The sequence below is a fragment of the Humulus lupulus genome, chromosome X, assembly GCF_963169125.1.
Source record: "Humulus lupulus chromosome X, drHumLupu1.1, whole genome shotgun sequence".
Taxonomy (NCBI): Eukaryota; Viridiplantae; Streptophyta; class Magnoliopsida; order Rosales; family Cannabaceae; genus Humulus; species Humulus lupulus.
Window position 1 is genome coordinate 96,882,475 of NC_084802.1, and position 26,852 is coordinate 96,909,326.

Here is a 26,852-nt window from a genome sequence, read left to right on the forward strand (position 1 = left end):
GGAGTATGGCTGTGCTGGTGGGAGCAGCCACTTAAATGAAAAAACAATAAAGAGAGAGAGTGTGTGTGAGAGAGATGAAAGATATATATATAGAGAGAGTGAGGGACCGACTGGGTGGGGTCGGCTAGGGGTGTGCACGGTGTGGTTTGGGTGGTTTGAACACTTTTTATTACACCACGCCACAAGTGCGGTGTAGTAGCTAGAACACACCGTGTGGTGTTATTTCGTTGCATCAAACCGACTAAACCAAACCATTTTTTGCGGTGTGGTTTGGGTGGTTTTCCACGGTGTAAGTGTGTTAAAAAATATGTGTGAGATAGAGAGGTGATAGGGAGGAGGCGCAAATGAGATGAGAGAGGAAGGAGTTGTTGTCATGTATGATGTGTTAGAGAATAAGGTTATACCCTAATTTAAGTGGGCTCCTAGTTTTAGATTGGGTTACTAAAAAATGGTATATATGTAAAGTTTAATTTTTTTTAACATATTTGTAAGTATACGGTGCGGTGTGGTGCAAACCAAAATTTCACACCGCCAAACCGCGCACCGCACCGCGCAGTTTAGCTAAGATACAAACCATACCGAAACATTCCACTTTTGACACCGTGGTTTGCGGTGTAGTGTGGTGCGGTGCGGTTTGCCAATTTAGATGCTCACCCCTAGGGTAGGTGGTGATGGTGGGGGTCAGGGTAAGGTCGGCGGTAGTGGTGAGATTCGGGATGAGGAGAAAATAGAGAGAGAGAGAGAGATCGTGTAGAGAAAATGAGGAAGAAGAAGGGGAAGGGGTTGTTTATTTGACATGATTATTTGCGGCGACCAAATTCACCGCAAATAACAAAATGAAGCCGTCTCAATAAGTTATTAAAAACCTTGATGTTATTTGCGACGAAAGTTTTTGCCGTAAATGATACCCAATTCCTCATAAATAATTTAGTGAAAAATGAAGTGGGAAATTTTTCTACCAATTTTTTGGTGAAAATTTAATTGCAGAACTATTTGCAGCGAACATTTCGCTGCAAATACTCTTATGATCATCGCAAATAGCCCTGCATAAAAAGATTGGGCATTATTTGCTGCGTACTGTTCGCTGCAAATACGCAGAATTTGCCACAAAAGAATATTAAAAAAATATATAAAAATGTAATTTATTTTTCAAATCAAATTTTTATTATCAAGGTTTCAATTAGGGTGCATACACGTCAAATTTTTTAGTTTTGAATGTATTGGATTGGGTTCGGATTTTACGGATTTTGAATTTGAAAAATTGGTACGAATCCGGCACTTTCAGATTTCAGATTTTTCTTTCCGGTTTCAAGTTTTGGATTTCTGATTTCCTCGGATCGAATATGTTGGTATTGATGGTCATACTTCGGGTTTGGGCCTATTGTTGGCCTTATTCACAATTTTTTAAAAATGTCTTTTTTTCTGTTTTAAAATTTAACTTTTAACAATTTTTTACCAAAAAATATAAGAAAAAGTTCTAAAAAGACGTAAACAACAAAAGAATTGAAGAAATAGTTCTACACTTTCAATTATGAAAATAGAATAGTTTGTAAAGGAGTGGTAGCCGAGAGTGTGAGAAGTTCGTTGAGTTGCTTTAGTTCATAAAAGAATCTACCTGAAGCTCGCTTCATTGACTCATTGCTTTAGTCCAAATACTGAAATGTCTCTTACAGTCATACTGCTTCTGCTTCTATTAGAAAAGATTGGTCTCAGTATAAATCACCGAGCCAGATAAGAACATTATATACATAGAGTTATCATCAATCAACCAAACAGGAATAAAAGGCTTTATAAAGCCAAGAATCAACTTGAGAAAACAATACTCGTGTTAGCTATTTGGAATGCTGACTCATTGATCCAACCCATAAACTAAACAACCAATAAGAAGACAACACACACCTAAAGCTAATAAACATAAATAGAACACTTTTAAACTTGGTCTGACAGCTTCGAAGTCCACTTAATTATTTGGAAATCCAGCTTCGAATCCGACCCGACCTAGACTCGTATCGGGTCAGGCTTTACCCGATCTTTTGAGTTTTCTCAAAAAGTGTGTTTTTCAAGCTTAAGCTCGGGTTGGGCGGGTTGTTTGAATTTTTGAGTTTTATAGGTCAAATGTTCACCCTTAATTTTAATATAACATTTTCATTTATTTTTAAAAATAGACACAATAACCAAATTTCTTGTTGACTTTAGTGTTCAAAAGGCTCATATCGGTCTCGATTGGCGTCGATCAAACCCAAATGTGGTAGTTTAAGGCAACTTTCACTAATTGTGGACTACTCCGAACATAAAAAAGTCACCACAAATAGTTGCCCCATAAAAAAATATACTAAAATTTTTTTTTTTTTTCTTTCAATATAATTTGAAATGAGTATTTTTTTTTTTCTTCTATCCTTAAAAAAAAATCCCATTAAATAATGTTGATTACCACATCTTAATGTGAATCCACTTTGTTCTTAAGTTGTTTGACTCCAAAGGCTACAAAAAATAGCATCAAAACAATTTTCAAAATCTGCATAATTTTATTACCAGCCGCAAGCGGAAGAAAAAAAATCTTCTGCAGACTAGCAAAACATCATAGAAAAGAAAACATAAAATATTGCTGCTAACTTGAGATAAATAATATTTCATGCCATGCATTTTAAATAATTTTTTTCTAAATTCCGAGAGTCCAGCTCTAGCTAAATTATTAACCAACTCCTTATAACACTACCTCACTTTTATCAAAATTCAGTTCCACTCCTTTATGAAAGGAGGGATTAATAAGAATCCTACAGCACCAAGCGATCGAGTTACAGAATCACAGGTTCTAGAGTCATGAACTTGTCAAATTACTAGAACTACTTCCTTGTAGCTCACAAGCTTTGCTTTTCTGCTGATGGATGCCATTCACAGGTGGAAGCTTTTGGTAAGTTGTTCACTTGTTCTTCGATGGCTGCCATAAACAGATTTGAGGCTTTGATCAGTTTACTTGTTGCTGGTGGCTTCCATACATAGGATAAGTACCATATGCTGCAGGGTACATGGTTGGATCATGAGGTGGTACCGCATATCCATAGCTATCATAAACGTGTCCTCCATAGTATGCCCCACTCCATTGGTTGCCAAAATCCCCTCTGAACTGAAAACTCGAAATGACAATTATGAAAAATAAATCAGTCTCGGATACTATAAACAAACTAGTAGTTGTGCAATTCTGTTGGGGACTAGCCATTATGGACAACAATGGAAACTATCCTCCTTTGAAAGTTTCATGCTAGTCCACTGAAATATTGTGATTATAATCTTATTTGTAAAGGAGACGTAGCTGTTTTACCAATAGAAGCATTTACATAGCAATGTTTCAAGAAGTCTGAATCACAGTCATGTCCAGTTGTCGAGATTCAGCTCAACAAAATTGTTTTTGGTTGCATGGGAACTCAAGGTCTCGACTCTCGACCTCAAGTTGGTTGTTTATGTTATTCTTGTTAAGTGTGTGTGTGTAGTGATTCTGGTGAAAGGAGAAAGAAGAAAGGAGAGGGAAGAGTGCCTGCTTATTGACTGGATTGCGACCCCATGAGAGGCGAACCGTTTGCTTCCCAATTACTGTTCCATTCAACTTCTGCAGTGCTTCCTCTGCATTATTTCTGTTACAAGAGTTTCAAAACATGAATAAGTCAGCAACTTAATTACTAAAAATAACCAGAACCTAAATTTGATGCACCGCTTTGAATGCCATAGCAGATCATGGAAAGAAAAAGTTACCTGTTGGCAAATTGCACAAATCCACATCCTTTTCCAGCTGGAATTTTAACTGAGACTATTTCACCATACTGAGAGAAAGGTTGCCTGAGATCTTCATCAGTAACATTAGGGTCAAGCCCTCCAACAAATATCTGCCAAGAGTAAGCATGCATGACTCATTCAGAGGAGGAAAGGTCACAGTTGATTGATAAACAGGGCCATTAGAAGATGAAAACTCACTGTTGTGTTTGAAGAGTCTCCTTCAGGTTGGAAGCCTTGGGTTGATGCACCATTAGGTGCATACCCTCCTAAAATATCAAAGCAAAATAGAAAGGAAGGACATTCAAACTATGGTTAAAAGGGAAAGTGAGAGTATCAAATTTATATAAGAATGATCACGATTGTCATTTGTTATTTACTTGTATAAACATTTGAGCAAGTACCATTTCAATTAATGGATGAAGCAATAGAATCAAACCAATTATTAAAGAGATAGAGAATTACTAGAGCATACAAAGATTTTAGCCAATATATTAGAAAACATACAACTTATTCCTAATCATAAACTCTATCCACCCTATGTCAACATTGGGTTAGAGAAAAACAAATTATATTGGACAAAGAAGTAAAAAAACTAGTGAGACCAGGAGGCAATAAAATAATTTGCAAGGACAGGTGATAAATGACTGAGACCAGTACAGCTTGGCAAAGACCAAACTTGTGAGACACACACAAATGACTGAGACCAGTACATCTTGGCAAAGACCAAACTTGTTATACGCGCGCACACACACAAATATGAAAATATGTTAGTTTGTCTCTTATTCGATCTGCAAATATTAGTCCACACAAATATGTAAATATGTTAGTTTGTCTCTTATTCAGAGGACCATGTTGTCTGTTAGTCGAGCAGCAAATATTAGTTCTGAGCAAATATATATGTGTTAGATATCAGATTAAGCAAGTAGAAGAATCTATAGTACCATGTTGACTATATCCCGAGGACTTCCTAGGAGTTGCAGCACCAATTCTCATAGGCCTGCTGGAACAATAAACACCATTCATTTCTGTCATTGCCTGAGTCCTTTCACTATCATCTCCAAACCTTACAAAACCATAACCCTTTGATCGGCCGGTATTGGCATCAAAGACAACTTTTGCAGCTTTAACAGACGGGTATTTACTGGCAAAAGTTTCATGCAATAATCTATCTGTAACATCTGCAGCTAAATCTCCTACAAAAATTGAAAGATCAGAAGCATTATTATCTGAGCGCTTTTCGCCGGTGCTAAATGTTGCCCAGTTGAGGCGGAAGGGTAGATCTGTATTAGGCATCAAAATGCCAGCATAGTTCTGTAGAACTTTCTCAGCTGTTGCATGTGAAAAAAACTCCACAAAGCCATAGCCCTCAGACAAACCAGTCTGCTTATTGCGTATAATTTTAATGGAAGAAATCTGCATCAAACGCAACTCTACGTGTTAAATAATAAAACAGAGAGAGGAAATGTGCTTTACTGCATGGAATCAATTAATATATTTCCAACTGCTTAATTAACATGTGGCTGGAAGAACAAGATGAGTTTCTACAAGCTTCAATATAATTTTCATTGTAAGATACAAGCTAGAATATGAGTATGTCGGAAAACTGAAACTTTTTATTTTTAAAGTAGCAGATTCAAAAGTGAGAAATAATCTTAATGACATCAAGTAGTTAAATCAGACAAAACCAAAACAAACTAATTACATGACGATTAGACAGAAATATAGAAAATTCAAGTATCTTGCCATTCTTTCAAGTGTATATAACTAATTTTATCAAATACAAAAGTTAATTGTTTCATTATATACATGAGAATACTTGCATATAAATATATATTTATTCCCAAAAGTATTAATTATTGTATTTTTAATGCTACATCATACCTACAAGAGGAAAGGAGCCCCGTAAATGCACAACACTACACGAAACTCTAACCAAACATTTATGGCAAATATGACATTTATGGTATATAAACATCAGTTATATTCACCCCAATTTTTCACAAATCACACTCTAAACTCACACGTTTCGCTCGAGTTGATAGGTAGCTAGCTAGCTACCTTACATTTTATAATTATTATCATATAACTATTTTTGCATGATAAATTAATATCAATTAATTGAACGTATAACTCAAAAATATAGGAAAACAAATCAGTCAAAAGACAGATTGTACTTCCGTAAATATACATTAAAAGCACCTAATCATAATCATAACCATATACCTTAATATATAACAATCTCATTGATTTTCTTTATATATTAGAAATAAATAACATCAAATTTGTTCGAGAAAAAAAAAATACTAAAAAAAGATGTAAAAGTTATATACCTGCCCAGTGGAAGCAAAGCAGTTATGGAGGTAATTTTCATCCATCCAATGGTGCAAATCTCCGACCCAAATAGTCTTATTCTCACCGCCACCAGATCCCGGTAGCTGGGGGTGGTGGTGGTGGTGCTGCTGCTGCTGCTGCTGATACTGGTGGTACGCCATGTAGTGCTGAGGCGACGGCGCGTAATGCTGTGGTGGCATCATCTGGTGCTGCATTACCATAGCCGCCGCCGGGTACTGCATCGCCATCCATTGCTGCTGCGGATGTGGCTGTTGTTGTTGCGGTCGTTGATTCTGCTGCTCTTGTTGCTGTGGCTGCGACGAATCAGAACTGTTGGATTGCATATTTTCTGCTTTTATACCTTGGTTCCTCCCTCTATCAGTACAAAAGCAAATTCAAACTAATATTAACCGGCCAATGAATCTGAAAACCTTAAGAAAATAAAAGAAAGAAAAACAGTTTATTCTTTTCTTAGTCTTCTTTGTAGAGAGAGAAAGAATGATGATATATATGTAGAGAGAGGAGGGTTTAAGGAGATGGGGGCGGAGGCTGGAGAAACTAGAAGAAGAAGAAGAAGGAAACTCTCTAAAGGAGGAACACGGTTAGGGTCTTGTAAAACTTAAATAGTCAGTAATTTATTTATTTTTGTTTATATTAAGATGACAGATTCATGGGTTGGCTTCGTAAAACGCGGTTATTGCTTGAGCCATCGGATAAGGAGGTGGAATTCAATCTGAGCCGTTGATACGACCAATGAGTCGGGGATACTTAAGAGAGTGGCTAGCTACGGGGTTTATCGCTATCTTTTTCTGGATCCGCCGCCATATGCCCCTAAGACTAACAGGCCTTCCTTCTTATGCTTGCCTTCCTTCGCCCTTCTCCCTTCAAAAGATTTTTTTTTTAATTTATTTAAATATTTTCTACAACTTTTTATTTCAATTTTTTTTGACATCATCTAATGATTTTCTGTCAAATCGAGAGAGCGAGTTAATTTTCTTCTGTATTTTATTATTATTATTTTTTAATATTTACTGCAGTGAATTTGGTGATTCCTAGGACTGGGAGTACCCAAAAGCAGTAAAGACGTATGAATGAGGGGAATGAGAAGAGTTATAAGAATGAGTTGCAGTTCGTACTTATCTATGTGCTAATGTCTTTCAATCCAACTTGAGGTTATTTGGGTTATCTTGTTTTTTTTTTTTTTTTGTTGTTCTTATTATTATTATTTTTACTTATGAGTGATGCTAGAAGTATATATATTTTTTATTATAAATTATAGATTAGTGATGTAATGTTTTTTAGTCACTTTTTTTTTTTGAGTTGATGTAGAATTTTGTCAAAATGGTGAACAAAATACTAAAACAAGATGTTAAAGCTATTTCTCTATTTCTTTAGTAATAGCTTTGAAGCTATTTCTACAGAGTTTCAATATATAAAAATGTGCGTGAAAAATAAATATCAAAATTAATCATATGACTTAAAATATATAAGAAATAAAATCCAAAATAAAAGAAAATAAATCTATATATTTTTTAGTTTTGAATTTATTTATTAAGTTTTGCTGTTTTAGATTTTATTAGTTAAATTTAAAAATTGTTTATAAATATAAAAAATAAAAAATATTGTTTGATTTATTTTAAATTTTGATTTTATTAATCAATTTCATAAATTATATTTATAAAGAATAAATATATCAATGCATATTAAGTGATAGAAGTTTTATCTTTATGTAGAAAATTTTGACTAAAAATTAACCTAGGGGTCTTTTTTACCTTTTAAAATAACAAATTATTATTTTTTAACATTTTAAGAAATCCAGAGTTAAACATGATAATGTTCTTAAATTAAGGAGGCCAAATCAGTAATTTCGCAATTTTAATTAATGAGAACATTCATCAACAAATTAAAATATAGTCAAAATTAAAACAATATTACTGAGAGGGACTCGCCAACCAAATATTTGAGATTAGATGCTCCATTATATTTTGTTTATGAAGAAACTTTTTTTTTTTTTGAATAAAAATCCAATCTTCATTAACTCAAAATATCCTCCAACAATACAGGCATAAGATCAGTAGGAATATTGTTCCCACCAATAATACGGTCAACATATAAACAAGAGGTTCTCGCTAGATAGTGAGCAACCTTGTTCGCAGACCGCTTGACAAAATACAATGAAACATTTGTTAAACTAGACAATATGCACTGAATGTCTTTAATTATTAAGCCAAAAGGAGAAGGCATGGAAACACTACTCCTAATAGCTTGTACAACAACCCGGCAATCTGATTCCAGTGACACATGACACCACCCCTTCCTTTTGATCCAGCTCAATGCCTCCTTCAACCCAATAGCCTCCGCCAATACAGGAGTCACTACCCCACGCCTATAACAAGCAAAAGCTTCTAGTAACTTACTTTCATTGTCCCTTGCCACACAACTATAACCATAGTGATTATCATTAAGAAACAGAGTTGCATTGACATTCACCTTAACAAAACCATATTGAGGCTTGGTCCATCTGTCACCACCATCTCCTGCAAGTAACGAATGAGAAGGCAGATGCACTTGTTTTTCCTGGGCGTGAAGCCACTGATCCAAATTAGATTTAGCTAAGACCACCACCTACTCCACAAATAAGTGCTTTTGACTCCATACCATGTCATTACGACCCTTCCAGATAGCCCAACACAACATTACCAGCTAGACCTCTTCTACTTTCTGAAAGCTGACCAAATATTGCCTGAAGCCAACTAGCAAACACCATGATTCTCCCCTGGAATGCAGACCCTCACCTTCTCCCAACACTTTTGAGCAAACGGACAACTAACCAAAATGTGAGTAATTGTTTCAGGCTCTCCTTGACACAGCGGGCAAAGCGAGTCCACCTTTACATGCTTTAATCTAAGCTGGACATGGGTAGGTAGACATCCTGAAGACACTCTCCATAACATGTTACACACTTTGGGTGGAACTTTCAACTTCCATAGCGCTCTCCAAAAACCTGCATTAACATCTTCTTGCCATCTTCCATTTATCATCTGAGACAGCTTGTAAGCACTCTTTACTGAATACTAGTCTGAAACCTCATTTGTCCATTGCCATAGGTCCACACCTGGTTCACTAGTCAGAGGGATACCCATAATTAAGTCTCTATCCCGACTTTCAAACATATCATTTAGGATCTCTACATCCCACTCACGCTGTCTTAGACAGAACAAACTTGCCACTTTCTTGTTAACAAGGTCAGGATGACTAGAGACTACAAACATATTATCAACATTAGGGAGCCATGGATCTTTAAGAACATCAATCTCTAGCCCTGAACCCACACTTCTCTGAGCACCAAGACGAACCAACCCCTAGGCTTCCCATACACTTCTCCAAATAAAACTAGAATTGGGACCTAGCTCTGCATTCAAAAAGCTACCATGAGGATAGTATCTTGCTTTGAAAATCTGTCCAACCAGCCCATTCTCGTTTGACAATAACCGCCAACCTTGCTTACCCAACAAAGCCAAATTGAAATCCCTCAAATGCCTAAACCCCATACCTCCATTATTTTCAAACTTATTCCTTTCCTTCTGCTTTCAGAAGTATTCCACCAAAACTTGCTCATCATACGCTCCACATCCTTACAAATAGACAGCGGGATCAGAAAAACGTTCATTGCATTTGTTGGAAGAGCTTGGATGACCGTCTTGATGAGAATCTCCTTTCCTGCTCTAGATAACAGCTTCCCATGCCAATTCTGTAATCTCTGTCTTACCCTCTCCTTCAGAAAGCCTAATAAAACTCCTTTATTTCTTTCCAACATATTCGGAAGCCCCAAGTACATATTCCCTGCACCTACTTCCTGCATCCCCAAATTTCCAGAAATCACACTCCGCAACTGATATTCTGTATTAGAACTAAAGAATACTGAGGACTTAGAAAGATTAACTTTTTGGCCCGAAGCTTCTTCAAAACATTTTAGGAGCTGTGATACTTTTCCTGCTTCCTGAACAATAGCCTTACAATACAAGTAACTATCATCTGGAAAGAGCATATGCGATACCATAGGCGCCCCTCTAGCCACCTTACACCCATGAATCGAAAGGTTCCTTTCATACTTCTTAATAAGAGCTGAGAAACCTTTGGCACACATGATAAACAAGTAAGGCGAGAAAGGACCTGTTTGATCCCTCTTGTTGGCACAATAGGTCCCATCTCCTGACCTTCACACACAATCTTGTACTGAACAGACACTAAGCAATGGATAATGAAACTCACCCATTTATCATGAAAACCCAATCTACTTAGTATTGCTTTCAAGAAAGGCCATTCTATTCTATCATAAGCCTTGCTCATATCAAGTTTAAGCGCCATATACCCATCCTTCCCTTGCTGTTTCCTCTTCAAATAATGCATCACTTAAAACGATACCATAATATTATCAGTTATCAATCGACCCAGAATAAAAGCACTTTGAGTGTCAGAGATGGCTTGCTCTAGTAAATGCTTCATCCGATTAGCAAGAACCTTCGACACCACCTTGTATAACACATCAGAGAGAGAATGGTCTCAAGTCCCCCATATTTTCTATATTTTTCTTCTTGGGAATCAACACCACATGGATATCATTTATATTATTAGGGAGAACCTCTGAAAGAAAGAAATCTTTGATTACCTCCACTACATCCTTACCAACAATCCTCCAATATTTTTGGTAGAAAGTCGGTGTCATCCCATTAGGGCCTGGGGACTTATTAGGATGCATCTGAAAAAGAGCCTCATGAACCTCCTCCTTTGAAATAGGCTGAAGTAATGCATCATTCTGTTCACTAGTAATTGACGGCTCTATACAATCTATAATTTCCCCCCACTCTGTCTCAGAAGGTCGAAACAACTATCTTTAAAGTACTCAATCATGACATTTTTAAGCCCACTCTCCCACTCCACCCAATTCCCCTCCTTATTTTTCAGGTGGTGAATTTGATTACCCCTTCTCCTTGCACTAGCAGAGGCATGAAAATATTTACTATTTTGATCCCCTTCTTTTAACCATAACTGTTTGATCTTTGTCTCTAAAACACTTCCCTTTGTTCCAAGACTTCAAAAAGTTTCTGTTACTCAGTCGCATATCTCCTCACCCCATCTGTATCCCTCCTACCATTAGCACTTTTAATAGCCTTTTTACACGCCTGTGTTTTGGCTTTGAAGTTGCCCGTAATCTCCTTACCCCACTGTGCCAACTTCTCACTACAGAACCACGCTTTATCTTGAAAAGACAGACCCATACATGAATGCCAGCTATCTTGTATAATTTGATGGGACATAGGCTCACGAACCTAGGCATTTTCAAACCTGAACCTTTTGTGAACCAGCACAAGTTGCTGATAACAGGGGTCTAAGAGCAAAGGACAGTGGTCCGATGAAAACACCTCTGAGTTAAATAGTTTAGCCAAAGCAAAGAGGTCTAGCCAACTCTGGTTCGCCAACCCTCTATCCAAATGAACTTCAACCCACCTATCAGTGCCACGGCTAGCCTCCCAAGTAAACTGGTATCCTATTAAATCATGGTCATGAAGACCACAATCTTGAAGCACATCTTGAAAACCTTGAACCAGCCAAGTTGGATAAGGTAAACCACCTCTTTTATCCTCATGACTAATGATGTTATTAAAATCCCGAATCAAACACCAAGGGGTATCTCTTTGCGATTTCAGAGTACTAATTAGCTCCCAAGTTTTACTATGTAAGGACCTATTTGGCTCCCCATAGATGCTAGTTAACCGATACTCACAAAGACCATCACTTTCAATCAAAATATCTATATGATTAGAAGAAAAACTGAGTAAACTTACTTCATCTTTCCCTTTCCATAGCAAAGCTACACCACCACTCCTTCCTTGTACTTCCACGGCAAAAGCTCCTTCAAACCCAAGCAGTCGGCGCACATGCTCCACCCTTTCTCTAGAAAATAGTGTTTCACACAAATAAACATAACTGGGCTTCTTTTGTAAAACCAACTCTTTTAGGAACTGAATGGCCTGTGGGTTCCCAAGCCCACGGTAGTTCCAACTGAAAGTACTCATGATGATAGGCGAGCCCCACTGCCAAGGCCTGCCAACACCACGTTTTTTTATTGTTCAGAAATACTCAAATCATCTTCCATCTCAGGCCCAGGTTGCTCATGGCCCAACTTTATATTTTTCTATAGTACGTCTACGTTTTGGGTCTATGACAAGTAGCCCATATGTTTGAATTACTCCAGTTGTATAATTAGCATTGACTATACCATTACTGCTTAAGATCCCATGATTCCCTCTCATTTGAGGCAAAGTCAGAGGTCTACCAACTCCTCTAGAATCAACACCCACGTTTTCCGCTATCTCCACATCATTCTCAATAACTTCCATATTGATGTGATTAGGGCCACTTCCCATGTTTGGCATGTAGTTAGCTGCCCCTCGTCCTCCAAACACCATCGTTTGAACCGCCTCCCTCGAGCGCAACCACCGTGCCCCAATCAGTTGGTTATTCTGACGAGGTTGAGCTCTCATCCAAGCTCCATATGGCTTCTCTACTAACTCAACAGGTCTATCAAAAAGCTTCTCACAGTATCCTTCTGAATGGCCAATGAGACCACATATGAAGCAAAATGTAGGGGCTCTCTCATACTTAAATGACACCTAGAACCAGTTACTACCACTCTTCCATATCTTCAACCTTCTTTTCAGTGGAATGTCAATATTGAGAGTCACACGGATACGTAAATAGTCTCTCCAAACTCCCACAAAATTAATGGGATCAGATTCAATAAACTCACCAATGCTATTACCTACATCCCTTGCCACTCTCTCCGACATGAAGCCCGGTTGCACATCAAACACCTGAACCCAAATATCAAGTTTATTCAATCGGATATTCCTAGGCACGTCCCATTCTTTTAGCCTTGTAAAAATCAGTTGCTTCCCATTAAACGTTCATGGGCTCCCTTCAATCACACGCTTAATATCGATATCATGGTAAAACTGGAAAATGTACAGATTATTTTGTAGTTCATTCACATACATACCCCTCCCTGGATGCCATAAAGCAGCCATCTGATCCCTACCAAACACCATCGAACATCAATTCCTTCATCACCCTCCACATGGTCATACGAGATTCCTCCGATCTCCTCTTCCTCTATGCTAATTTTGACATATCGGGCCTCAATATCCTGCATTACAGAGCTACTAGACTCCATCCAATAGAACAAGGATTTCGCGTAATAGACTTAAGCAATATTTCCACGAACCAAACCTTTGATAAAACAACAAAACCTCAAATAACTTTAACAACAAGACTCTAAAGAAACAACCATGTCAAAAGACAAGACTCAATTATTTCAAAGTTGTACTTTACTCCTTACTTTTTGCATTTCTTCTCGTTTATGAAGAAACTTAAAACAAATTAAAAATAGTGGTTTCGCCCTTGTGAAGGTAATAACTTATTACACCCATTTGGTCCCGTTCTCTCCTCTTCTCTAAATGGTATTTATACTTTATTGGGGCTTACCTCAGTTTAGTGCTCACTAATATTCTTCGTAATATCTTTTATTATTCAAAATATTTAGCCATGTTATATAAACAATTGTGATTAATAATGGTGTTTTTTAAGATATTCCAGTTTCTTTGCATTTATTATAGGAATATTGGAAGCAATAATAATCAAATCTTTTGAAATGTAGCACTTTAATACTCAATTTTTTTTACGATAATAATAAATTTTGTCAACATAATGGTGCAGCAGTTGATACCTAGACTTAATGGCTGACAGAGGTGCACATGTGGCAGCGTTGAATTGGTCCATATTATTTTAATTATTTAAATATCATAAAATTATTTTAAAATTAAAATTAATAAAAATAAAAATAAATATATAAAATCTAATTACCAAAAATACATTTAAATTAATTAAAATAAAACTTGTTTATTTTTATTTAAAAAAGCTAAATTTATCAAACTTATAAATCAAAATAAAAAACAAAACTGCTAGGATTCAACCCGCTCTTCTTCTTTTTTCTATGTTCTATTACAAGCAGGTGTGCAGACATTGGGGGTGGCTTACAATCCAGATGATGGCATGAAGTTGGGGCTGGGCTCCAACGAAGAAAACCAACGACGACCTCATCGGGCATGTGTTGTCAGAGATTTGAGATGTGCTTGGCTTCAACATCGGTAGTGAACGTTGGAGATGACGAGCTCCGACAGGGGTTGAAGGAGACATTGCCGACGAGATGGTTGTTGGGTTATGAGGCTAGTTGTGATGAAGGAAATCAGGGCTGGATTTGTATTCTTTGGTTAGGGATGGAAGGATTCGTAATACCAAATGTTGGATTTTCTTCTTTGTTTTTAAATTTGAGTTTTGTAATAGATTTGGTTTGTGAATCTGAGTTGATGTATTTTAAATTGTAATTAAATTTGGTTTGTCAATCTGAGTTGATGTATTTTAAGTTGTAAGTTTATGATTTTGCTCTGAATGATTTTATTTTTGGATTTTGATTTTGGTTTGTATGATTTTGTTTTTGTAACCTTATTTGGGTTTGAATGATGTTGAATGTTTTATATTTGAATTTGGGTAGATGAAGAACTCAAGAACATGTTAAGTTTAATTTAATATGTTTTAATTTTGCTCAATTTAAGATTTAATTTAGTATTTTTATTATTGTTAGTTATTATTTTAAATTAACTTTTTAAATAATAAATCAATTTTAAATAAGTTGGGCCAATAAAACGTTGCCATGTGTACACATGTGTCAACCGTGAACTCTAGGTACCAACAGTTGTTGAGATTTGTGCCCTTAAAGTGTATTTCTGTATGAACAATTACTGCTAACTAAATAAAATTAATATTTTGCACTCATATTTGTATTTATTTATACATGTCATTTATCATGAAGATCAAATATTATTGATGTGCTCATGAATTAAGTATATGTATAATAATATATATACAAGAGGTTTTAATTCAAGATAATAATATAAAAATTGCTTGTAATCGCTAAATAAAGTGGGAGCTTTATTTAATAAAGATTATTAATACAGTTTATCTTCTATTTAAGACATAGCAGTTTATCCAAACTGTTAAGCGTAGCGATGTAAAGAGATAGAGATACTGTATACAATATAGATTGTATTGGACTGGGACACGATGAAAGAAAGAACTTCTGATAATCTCCGTTAAAATATAGAAGTTCAACATTCATCAATCGATGGTCATTTGAGACTTGACCTCAAACTCGAAGTGAGTAATGAACTCTTATTTGTGCTTTTATGATTTTTGACTTATTGGGTAAGGTTCAATATTCCTATGATCAAATTCCTGATATCTTGGAGTCATAGAACTGTTGGGAAAACTTATACATGATTTTAATTATTTTCAAGTAAATCATATATTAAACACATTAATATAAGACAACCTAGAACATGTTTCTATAATTGAATTTAAACAGAGATAATGATGAGAACATTTACATTATACGCAATCGAATGAATGAGTCATTCCTTCAGTTTCTCTAACCCTTGAATCTTTTCTGTCGCAGGGTATCAATTTCTTCACAACCTTCCAAAGTATCATTAGAATCACCTAGACTAGAGTAGGCGATTCTCAACACATGAGATAGATACAAAGAGAAGAGTAATAGAAGAGAATATTTAGGCTTAGAAAATGACTTATGTTGTAGAGAGAATCTAAAACCTAGAGCATCAAGAATAAATCTTCTGATTTTTTGTCAGATAGTCTTTCTAAAATCAGTTTTCAACTCTCACTTAGCATTCCCATTATAGGCTCAATTAGGTCATTTATTTTAATTAAAAAATCAATAATATATTAGATAATATCAACCATTAGGTCAAAATTATCATGGGCTTTAGGTCCGTGAAAGTTCCTATTTAATTATAAGCCCATTGGACTTAAAATCAAGGTATGTATTATTTTCTATTGATTAATTAATTAAATAATTATTGAAATCATTTATCAAATTAATTATTTACAATTTGAACATTGATTTAAACTTATTTATTAATTTAAACATCATTTTGTCTTAATTAATAAATCTGCCATAAAATCTTTTTTATTCTCTAAATTGTATAACTCTGTGAAACTATCCAAAATTGACTTAATCAACTTTGATAATTCTAATTGATAATTAAATCAATTAATTGAGACTATCTAGATGATTTTATCCAAGGTACAGTGGGGACCATGGGCCTATGAAATCAAGCTCCAATAAGTTATCATAAATTTAACAAATAAATTTACTAACTTATTAATTCCTCGTGACTCCACTAAAGACTCAGAATTTCACTCTTGAATTCATAGAACGCTCTATAACCAATATAGATGTGTTATTATTTATCCATTTTTACAACCATAATTGTCACTCAATCCTCTATAGACGGTCTACAATGAGATGAGACTAAAAATACCATTTTACCCCTCATTGTATTTTATCATTAAAACACTTAGTTCCTTGTAAATGATATTTTGGTAAAATAATATTAATTACTGAAATGAGATCTCTATCATTTAGCACCTTGAACCAAACTAAAAGGAAACCATCGTTTTACTTCTTCATCAGAAGCTATAGATGTTCATATCTATGATTAACACTCTCACTCAATTATACTACTGAGTTCCCAAGATGTAAGTATGGGCTAGTCCGTAGGGTAAGCTGGTAACGAACAAGTCAAAGAACTCAAATAATACAATAGTTAGAATACTAACCACTCAGAATTGAGATTGAATTGACCCATGGTCAACTATATGATATGACTAGAATAGATAATAACGATATATTTACTTATCTTATCTACTGTCAATATCAATCCTATCCGATGTAACAAATACATCCGATCTTATCTACTTTGCTAATGTTATGGAAAAAACATAACACCGCAATGTGTAAGTAGATCATATCGTAGATTGGCAAGTCAGTGTAAATCCTGTGCACTGACTAATCTTAGGACTAACTTATTTTAAACATATAATAATATTTATATTCCATTGTGATTACGTCACTATAAATATGATTAGCTATATGCTCGAGATTTTATAGAAGATTATATTAAACAAACAATAATGAAAATAAAACATGTAAGCAAAGTGATTGACGAAGTCAAAAAATTGATTTCTATTATTTTATTGATAATAAATGAGATTTCAAAGAAATTGGGTTTTCATTAGGGCATAAAACCCCAACAAACTCCCACTGGCACTAATTGAAACTAATGCCTTAATTCTGCTAATCCCATTTCCTTTATATGCTTATCAAATGTAGCTTCTGGTGGTGTCTTTGTGAATGGATCTGCAAGATTTTCTTCAGATGCAGTCTTCATAACCTTCACATCTCCCATGGCCGCATATTCTCGAATTATGTGATACTTCCTTTCTATATGCTTACTCCTCTTGTGACTACGAGGTTCTTTCGAGTTGGCTATCGCTCCTGTATTGTCACAAAACAATACAAACGGTTTATCCATATATGGAATAACACCAAGATCTGAATAGAACTTCTTCAGCCAGACTATTTCCCTAGCTGCTTCAGACGCAGCTATGTACTCATCCTGCATGATGGAATCTGAGATCGCAGACTGCTTTACGCTTCTCCATATCACAGCTCCACCCCTAAGAGTAAACACCATTCTAGAAGTAGACTTCTTGTCATCGACATCAGTTTGAAAATCTGAATTGGTGTAGCCTACAGGGTTCGGAACACAACCCTTGTAGACTAACATATAATCCCTAGTCCGCCTTAAATACTTCATAATATGCTTAACTGCTATCCAATGTTCTGGTCCTGGGTTTGACTGATACCTGCTCACTACTCCCACTGCATAGCAGGTATATGGTCTAGTACACAACATAGCATACATCAAACTTCCAACTGCAGATGCGTAAGGAAATTTTCTCATTGCATCTTCCTCTTCAGGAGTCTGGGGAGATTGCTTCTTTGAAAGATGAATTCCATGGCAAGAAGGTAGACATTCTTTCTTGGAATTTTTCATTAAGAAACATTCAAGCACTTTATGAATGTAAGTTGCTTGAGATAGAGCTAAGAGTCTGATCTTTCTATCCCTAATGATCTAGATACCTAGAACATAACTTGCTTCACCCAAATCCTTCATGTGGAATTGAGTGTTCAGCCAATTCTTCACATCTGACAATTTCTTAACATTGTTTCCAATGAGAAAGATATCATCTACATACAGAACCAAGAATACCACTATTTGATTTGCATTCAGTTGGTAAACACAAGGCTCATCAATATTTTGTTCAAAGCCATAGGTTTTGATTATTTAATCAAACCTAAGGTTTCAGGAACGTGAAGCTTGCAAACTTTTCCTTCTTGTCCAGTTACTTTAAATCCTTCTAGTTGTTCCATATAAATGACTTTGTCAAGCTTCCCATTAAGAAAAGTTGTCTTGACGTCCATTTGCAAGATCTCATAGTCGAGAGCGGCTGCTATGGATAGGAGGATGTGAATGGGCTTGAGCATGGCTACTGGACTAAAAGTTTCCTCATAGTCCATGCTCTCTCTTTGGGTATAACTCTTTGCCACTAATTGAGCTTTATACGTTTTGATATTTCCATCAACACCTCATTTATTCTTGTAGATCCACTTGCACCCAATGGTTAAAGTCACTAGGTGCTTCCACAAGATCCCAGATATAATTTGAGTACATGGACTCCATTTCCTGTTTCATGGCTTCGAGCCATAGTTCCTTTTCAAGGCTTGTCATTGCATGTTTGAAAGACAACAAATCATAATCACTAGTGTCACCAAAAACCATATTGGTTTCACCATCCAAACCATAGCGAACTGGGTTCCTAGAAACCCCCCCATTACGACGAGGCTCCGTGACTGTTTTCTCAGGAACAATGGTACTTTCTTCAATTAAATTGATTTGCGTCAGTTGGACATGAAGAGTGGGAATTTCATCATCAACTCGCGTTGATGACAATGGAACATTGGTTAGAGTCAATTCTTCAACCATCTCCTCTAAAACTACTTTGCTGCATGGTTTGAAGTTTTGGACATAGTCATTTTCCAGAAAAGTAGCATTCTTAGAAGTAAATACTTTCTTTTTTGAATGACTATAGAAAATTCCACCCCGAGTTCCTTTAGGATAGCCAAAAACATGCAAACTTTGGTTTGCAGTTCTAGCTTTCCTTCATTTTTCCTCCGGACGTGGGCGGGACACCCCCAGAATTTAAAATGACGTAAGCTAGGTTCATTACCATTCCAGCATTCTAAAGGTGTTTTTGGGATTGATTTCGACGATAAGACATTTAGAATGTTGTTCGCAGTTTCAATTGCATGTCCCCAAAATGAAGTTGGCAGAGTTGAGTAACTAAGCATGCATCTAACCATTTCCAATAAAGTTCTGTTCCAACGTTCCGCTACACCATTTTGTTGGGGAGTACCCGGGGTAGTAAGTTGTGATAAAATCTCAAGTTCAGTTAAATGATCTTGGAACTGCATATCCAAATATTCTCCACCCCTATCAGATCACAAGATATTTAATGTTTTACCTAATTGGTTTGAGCCATCGCTAGGAATTCCTAAAACTTTGAAAATGTTTATGATTTCCTATGCATTAGGTAAAGACATGAGTATCTAGAGTAATCGTCAATGAAAGTGACAAAATACTCAAAACCACCCCTGGCTTGTACATACAAAGGTCCACAAACATTTGAATGAACAAGTCCAAGTGGTTCCTTGGCCTTATCACCCTTTGTAGAGAATGGACGCTTGGTCAGTTTGTCTTCTAGAAAAGATTCACAAACATGTAATTCACCTAAGGTGAGTTCCCTTAAAGGCGCGTCCTTTGTAAGTCTTTGAATTATATCATAGCCAATGTGACCTAGTCTCAAGTGCCATAAATGTTAGGAAAATATAAATTGTCTCAATGGAAATGGTAAGAAAATATTACAACTCTATGCAAAATATTACAATAGACAAGGATTGATTAAATAAAGTGTTACAACTCTATAACTGAAAATACAAATAAAATGAGAAGGAGATGTAAGATGATAGAAATAGAAAGTACAACTCTATTACAAAATGATACAAGTAAACTAGAAGTGTTTGAACAAAGGAAATAAAAGGATTACAATTCTTAAACAAAAGTACAAGTAAATAGAATAAGAAGAAAAGAAGAAAGAGCAATAGAAGAAAATAAGAACAAGAACCAAAACAATAAACTCTCACTCACACAACCAAAGTGAAGAGTGTTGGGGATCACCAACTTGAACAAGGTTTGAAACCTTTGTCCAAAAGCTTATTTCCCCCTAACTCAAGCACTAAGGGATCTCTCACTGATTATAGGAAATGCTTTATGGAATAATCAAGCCTCAAGGTGTTTCTAGCCAAGTGCTCTAATGGATAGAAAATGTTGTGTCTTTCAAGTGAGCTATAGGCTCCTATTTATAGAGTTTAGAGACACCCTTTGAATTTCAAATTCCACCAACCCCCATGGCTGTTACCAATGTTTAATTGGATTAATATGGAATTAAAAATGAGATATGGGAGTTATTTGAGTTTTTTGAGCCGTTTAACAAAGATTGAAAAAACTGAAAAATTGGTCAGTTTTGGCCTGTGGCCGCGGCCAGAGACATTAGTGGCCACGGCCACTGGTCTTTGTCCCACAGGCCGCGGCCACTGACCATTTCAGCACTAAAAAATGTGTTGTTTTTCCAAACGATTCCAAACCCTCCCAAATGATTTTGTAACTCCCAAAACACATTATTGGGGTTAAAATCATATCTCTAACAGCCATATCACATATGGCTTTATGAAATTCATCTCAATATTTTGTAACAACAAATTTACACAATAAAGGGTAATATTTAGAAGTTTTACAAATTTGTAACACCAAATATGTTACATTATTTGGATATATCTCATATATCTAAATATTGTAACTCTCTATTATATGTTACAATATGTGACACACTTTGTCACATTTATTTAATCTAAAACATTATATGATAATATAATATAATATTACATTATATTATAAAATAATATAACAATAAATACGTCATGTTATCGTTATCGATCTTTTGACGTTTATTAGTCCTAGGTTTAACTACTTTGAATAAATCATTGTTAAGAGCGAGGGGTTCGTTAGGTCGCAGAATATAAAGCCCATTTTCCAAACATGCAATACACAATTGTGATCCATTGAAAGAAATAGATATATTAACACTTGTGAAAGTCATAACAAATTGTTCTAATTGCAACATGGAAACTGAAATTAAATTTCTACTAAAATCCGGAATAAAAAATACATCTTTCAAAATTAAATATTTATTTATGAACTTCAGGCGGGCTTTTCCTCTAGTTTGGACTGCAACGAACGCTCCGTTCCCAACTCTAATCTTTAAGCTGCCTTCATCCACTTCCTCCCGTGATTCAAGAAGCTGGAAAGAGTTACAAACATGGTTAGTAGATCTAGAATCAATAATCCCAACAGATTTATCCTTCTATAAAACACATGTTTCTAAGATATATGAACTATAATCATTACCTTTATTTTTCGCTGCTTGAAACTTGGGGCAATCCTGTTTCCACTGCCCCTTCCCTTTGCAGTGAAAACACTTACCTTTAGCTTTCTTGTTTTTCTTCTTCCCTTAAGGGGTCTATTCACTAGGTAGTGCATTCGTCTTTGTAGCCTTTGCAGGCTCGGGGTTGTTGTTTTATCCATCTTTCCTCTTGTTTCCAGCTTTCAAAGACGAAGCTTGGTTAGCTTCAGCCTTAGCTTGATCAGTAGCAGCAGCAGTAGTCTTCTTTTCTCCTCCCTTAATTGGTCCACCCATGATAGACTCGAAAGTCTGAAGCTCGTTCATGAGCTGCGTCAAACCATAGTTTAATTTATTCATCACATAGTTGGTGGTGAACGACAGGAAAGCTGGAGAGAGACTATTGATGATTAAGCCGACTTGAGTTTCCTCATCTATAATTGCTTCATGCAGTTCAACTTCCTGAAAGTAGTTGGTCATCTTGATCAGGTGATCACGAACGTGCTAAGACGGTGCCATCCGAGCGTTGGCATATTTCTTGGTGGCCTCAAAACGAGTCTGCACAGACTTTGCACTGAACATGTCTTGGAGCTGATCCATGATTTCGTAGGCCGTCTGGACATTCTGCATATTTGTCTTGAGAGTGTCGACCATACTAGTCAACATGTAGTACCGTGCATTGTTATTAGCTGTCTGCCAATGCTCATATTTGTCTCTTATAGACTTGGTAGCTCCTTCAACTGGAACTTCTAGGGATTCCTCAGTCATGACGAACTTGGAGTTGTCACCAATCAACACTATGTTGATGTTTTGTTTCCACTTGAGGAAGTTTTCTCTAGTGAGTTTCTCCATCGAAAGTTGAGAAAGGATGGGAGTAGACACAACCATACTTAAAACTATATATTATCAATAAAATAGAAATCAATCACATTTTCTCAATAAAACTTCTATTCACTCTAATTTCAAGAAATAGTACAACATATACCATAAATATGTAAGATATGGAAAAAAAATACCAAAATAATCATATCTCTATTTCTTTAGGATTTTAACTATTCTATGATATTGTTGTCCCGGTTGGCGAGAGTCAAATAAATATTTTTAGTTAAATAGAGTTGTAAACTCATTTAATAATGGACACCATTATTAACAACCTACTATTTTGATCAAAATAAGAAAACAAAATCTCTTATTTTATGAGCCAGACCCACAATTTTGATAATCAATAGATTTAGTCCTAGTAGTTACCGTAGGGGTGAGTCTAGTAGAATTTGACCTATAATTATCTATCTTTCAAAATCTAACCTTGTCAAAATAACTAATGAACAACTTCCGTAGGGGGACAAATCAAATAGTCTTGAGGCCCCATTAAGTTATTAACCTTGTTAAACAAACGGTGGAGATCGAATATAATTATTAAAATAAGCTCATTATAAAAATAATATTTTTATTATTAATTTTAAAAAATTAATGACTATGCTTCTCCAAAAAATTGTAGAATTAAATTTTTAAAACCAAACTCGTATAATTTTCTATTAATTCTAAAGTGTCACATTGAAACAAATTAAATTAAATTAGAATTAATTTGTTGCTAATCAATATTTAGGTTTAACTATTATAATGAACCTATATAATTAAGTCAAACTCAGGCAAATTGGCCTTAACAATTGGGCTTGTATGGAGGAAGGCTGGGTCCAGTATGTCATTCCCACTACTAAGGCCTTCATACTTCCATACAAGGTCCAAAAGACAAGAATTTAAACCTTTGTTTTATTAATTGTGATTAATTGATTAGGTCCACTATAGTCATGCAAAGAAAATAGGCCTTCACAAGTGGAACCACCCACAAGAGAGGAATTTAAACTTTACATTTTCTAATGGGCCCTAATAAAACCTATCATTTTATGAATGTTTTATTTAGCAAAATCCATATATTAAGCAAACTGAGACACTATATGCATCTAAGCCCAATTGCAAAAATACCACATATAGTGCAAACAGACATGTTATAATTGGATGGGCCTAATCATGTTACTATATAAGCAAGTTTATGAATTTATGCAAAAATACCACAATTTATTTCATTTGCAAAAATACCACAATTAATTTTCTAGAATTTATCCAAAAATTCGAATTAATTAAATTTTTGTAAAAATAAATAAGTAAATTTAAATGAAATTTATCAACAATTAGCAAAAGTTAATTTACATTTCATTTATCAACAATTAACTTAGTTTAGGTCATTTTGAAAAATATTAATTTAATTTAAATATGATTTATCAATAATTAACCAAAGTTAATTTAAATCTCATTTATTAAAAAATATTTTATTAATTGGTTTGAAAACGTGATATTTTTAAAAATTTAACCAGCTATAAATTTTTAAAACAAATATCATCTGCTGTTTTTGAAAAATTATATCTTAAATAGTTAAACAAATTCAAATATCTATAAAAATATCTCGTCAACAAATTTTTAAATTTCAAATTATTTAAATATTAAAATCCATAGAATAATCAAATATTTTTATTTTTCAGATAAAAGATTTAAAAAATATCTTTATGTTGACTCTTGATTTGGTCAATGACACGGAGTCAATAAATTGATGAAAATAATATGAATTCAACTCAAGAAGATAAATGATACAAGGATTTATAGTGGTTCGACCCCAAGTGATGGTAATGACCTACGTCCACATAGTGTTCTTATTAATGTATGAAGAGAACTTGCAATCAGTAAACGAGGGTTTACCAAGTCTCATAAGTTCCAAAAATAGATACAAAGAATTGTGCAAAAACCCTAATTTTTTCTCTCAGTCTCTCCCTCCCCCCCCCCCCCCCCCCCACACACACACGAACCTTTTGAGTCTTATTTATAGGCTTAAAGATCTCTCTATAGGCTGACGGGCCTTGTCCATTTTTAATACAAACATATCTGAATAATAATGGAAATTACAATTTTTACATAAATGCAAGATCAAACATCTTTATAAAAATATCTGCGATCAGCCCTGGTCACCTGTGAAACATGCCCTCTGCTGTACGAATTCTCCTCTGGTCGATGGTCGACCAAAACGTAACCACTTAAATAGTCACGCACATCCCACATGCATACTAATCTTGCCAGGTTAGCAAGTGAATCTTTTTCAGGTAAATATTTGTCCTCCAAGTTTATTTTACTGCGATCAGCATTTAATAAACTTACCCTACTAGCTACTCGTCTTACCTGTCACATTTATCAGCACATTTTCGAAAAAGTAAGTAATCATGACCTTTACAGTTTCCCAAAAATATTTCGACGGTTATTGCAATTCCCCATTAATCGAAACCCCACTTTCATCATTTCTTTTCAACTGTACCATGATCAGTATAAATACATCACCATTCCAGCTTTCACTTTTTACCGAATCTTTCTATCTCCTCAAGAACTCAGAAATTTTTTTCAAGAAAAACCCAGAAAACCTCTGTGATTCGAGATGTTTTCGACCAACTTCAAGCAAAAGTCTTCGTGATTTCTTTACAAATCGTAATCCAATTAAGTTTCGAACCTACCTTCCCTTTTATGCAATCTAGAATAGATTTCACAAGTTTTTCTGATTGTGACTCCATTGTTCTTGAGAAAAAGCTTTTCGGGTAATCGGGTTTAGACAAAGATATATAGAAACATGCTAGAATAGGGATTTTAGGTAGTATAGAATACTAGGTGAGGCTTAGAAATCAATGTGGGACGTAGGAGTATTGGTTTAGGGCCCAAAATCGAAGTGAAAATTCAATTTTATTGTTTTCAGAAAAACTGGGTTTTCCCGCCTGTTTTCGGAGTCGAAAAGATTTCTCGAATTTTTTTTTCACATTTTCTTTTTGATCTGTATTATTAAACTGATCGCATGTTTATAGTGTTTATACTAGGATGTTGCTGGTCGTATAGAAGCTTAACTTTTATACACGAACAACGTTATCCCTGTTATTCTCTTTCTTCTATCTATTGGTCGTAGATTCTCACTTCCCCTTTGCTTTTCTTAGATATTCATGCATGATCCTTGGGGAGGTGAGAGACCAGTAGACGACGATCTTCTCGCGTTGTTGTTTGAGGATCAAGAACAACCTTCCTTTCCCTTCCTTGAGCCTTTATCTTCACAACAAAATCCCGCGACCAGTCCTTCAGTCAGTCAACCACACATGGGTCATGTCAAATACACTGCTCGTAAGAAAAATAAAACCACCAATTTACCTTCTAACCATCCAGCAACCAATATTGAGGGTCCGTCAAACGACCCTCAACCTCTAAATTTTTCACCACTAGACATTCAACCAAAAGCCCGTCCTCGCGATGGCCCCCGAGCAAAAACAGACTGGTATGTTGCCCCTCCCAGTGTCATATTGACCAGGATGGTGGCCAAATATTCCAAGAAGTACGGGCTCCCTGGTATTACCTTAGATAAACCCACACCCGACCAAAGGGCAAACGCGCCTGGAGGCACCTTCAACGCCTGGCCGAGGTATCACATCGAGGCAGGGGCAATCTTGCCCTTGCACTATTTTTTCCAAGGGGTGGCCAATTATTTCAAGGTCGCCACTTTTCAAATAACACCCAATGGGTATAGAGTTCTATCAGCACTCTATATCCTTTACAATCACAAAAAATGGCATGTGCCTACCCCACATGAGATCAACTATCTGTTTGATCTTAAATCCAACCCTAACCAAAACAACACGGGATTTTTCCACTTCTATCACCAGGAATCTGCTCATATATTCCTGAGTGACGTTACCTATAAGTCCAACATAGGAAAATACTTTCAGGAGTACTTCCTTACTACATACCTGGTTGTTGACAACTTGGCCTTCACACGAGGAGGTAAACTTTTGAATCTCTGGTCGGACTATTTTGGTCGTTCATTTTTGTTAGTTTTTCCTTTCCTTGTCCTTAGAAATTTGGTGTTGCGTCTAGGTCCATGGAACCGACCAGACCCTACTCCAGAGATGGAGATGAGGGTCGCAGCCCTTGCCAGCATGACGAACATAGAAAAGAGCGTCAATGAGCTGGTCACTGAAAGCAATTTAAGGCTGGTCGGCCTTTTGGAACCTCATTAAGAAGTGAGTGAATCCACTATAGGGAGTAAAGCTGTAAATACGGGCTAGGCTTTCTATCACGGCATGAAACCGGCACGAGCATGACACGACACGAAAAAATATGGGCTT

The 26,852-nt window shown here is 35.7% G+C and overlaps 1 protein-coding gene across 1 annotated transcript; it reads right to left on the reverse strand.

Moving 5' to 3' along the window:
- Window positions 1-2,613: 2,613 nt before the first annotated feature.
- LOC133805601 (polyadenylate-binding protein RBP47C-like) lies at window positions 2,614-6,965 on the reverse strand. The gene is made up of 6 exons (XM_062243781.1): window positions 6,099-6,965; window positions 4,710-5,181; window positions 3,967-4,034; window positions 3,748-3,878; window positions 3,533-3,629; window positions 2,614-3,124 (listed from the first exon to the last, which is right to left on the reverse strand). Exons 1-6 carry the CDS (start codon window positions 6,441-6,443, stop codon window positions 2,966-2,968), a joined length of 1,272 nt encoding a protein of 423 aa, XP_062099765.1. The 5' UTR covers window positions 6,444-6,965; the 3' UTR covers window positions 2,614-2,965.
- Between the last annotated feature and the right edge of the window lie 19,887 nt (window positions 6,966-26,852).

Bases quoted from the DNA above. Each gene is read 5' to 3' on its own strand.
- LOC133805601 (XM_062243781.1), bottom strand. From the start codon at position 6,443: ATGCAATCCAACAGTTCTGATTCGTCGCAGCCACAGCAACAAGAGCAG. The intron at 4,035-4,709 runs GTACTATAGATT...TTGATATTTTAG, and splicing joins CTCGGGATATAGTCAACATG to GAGGGTATGCACCTAATGGT. The intron at 3,125-3,532 runs GCACTCTTCCCT...TCGAGTTTTCAG, and splicing joins GCAATCCAGTCAATAAGCAG to TTCAGAGGGGATTTTGGCAA.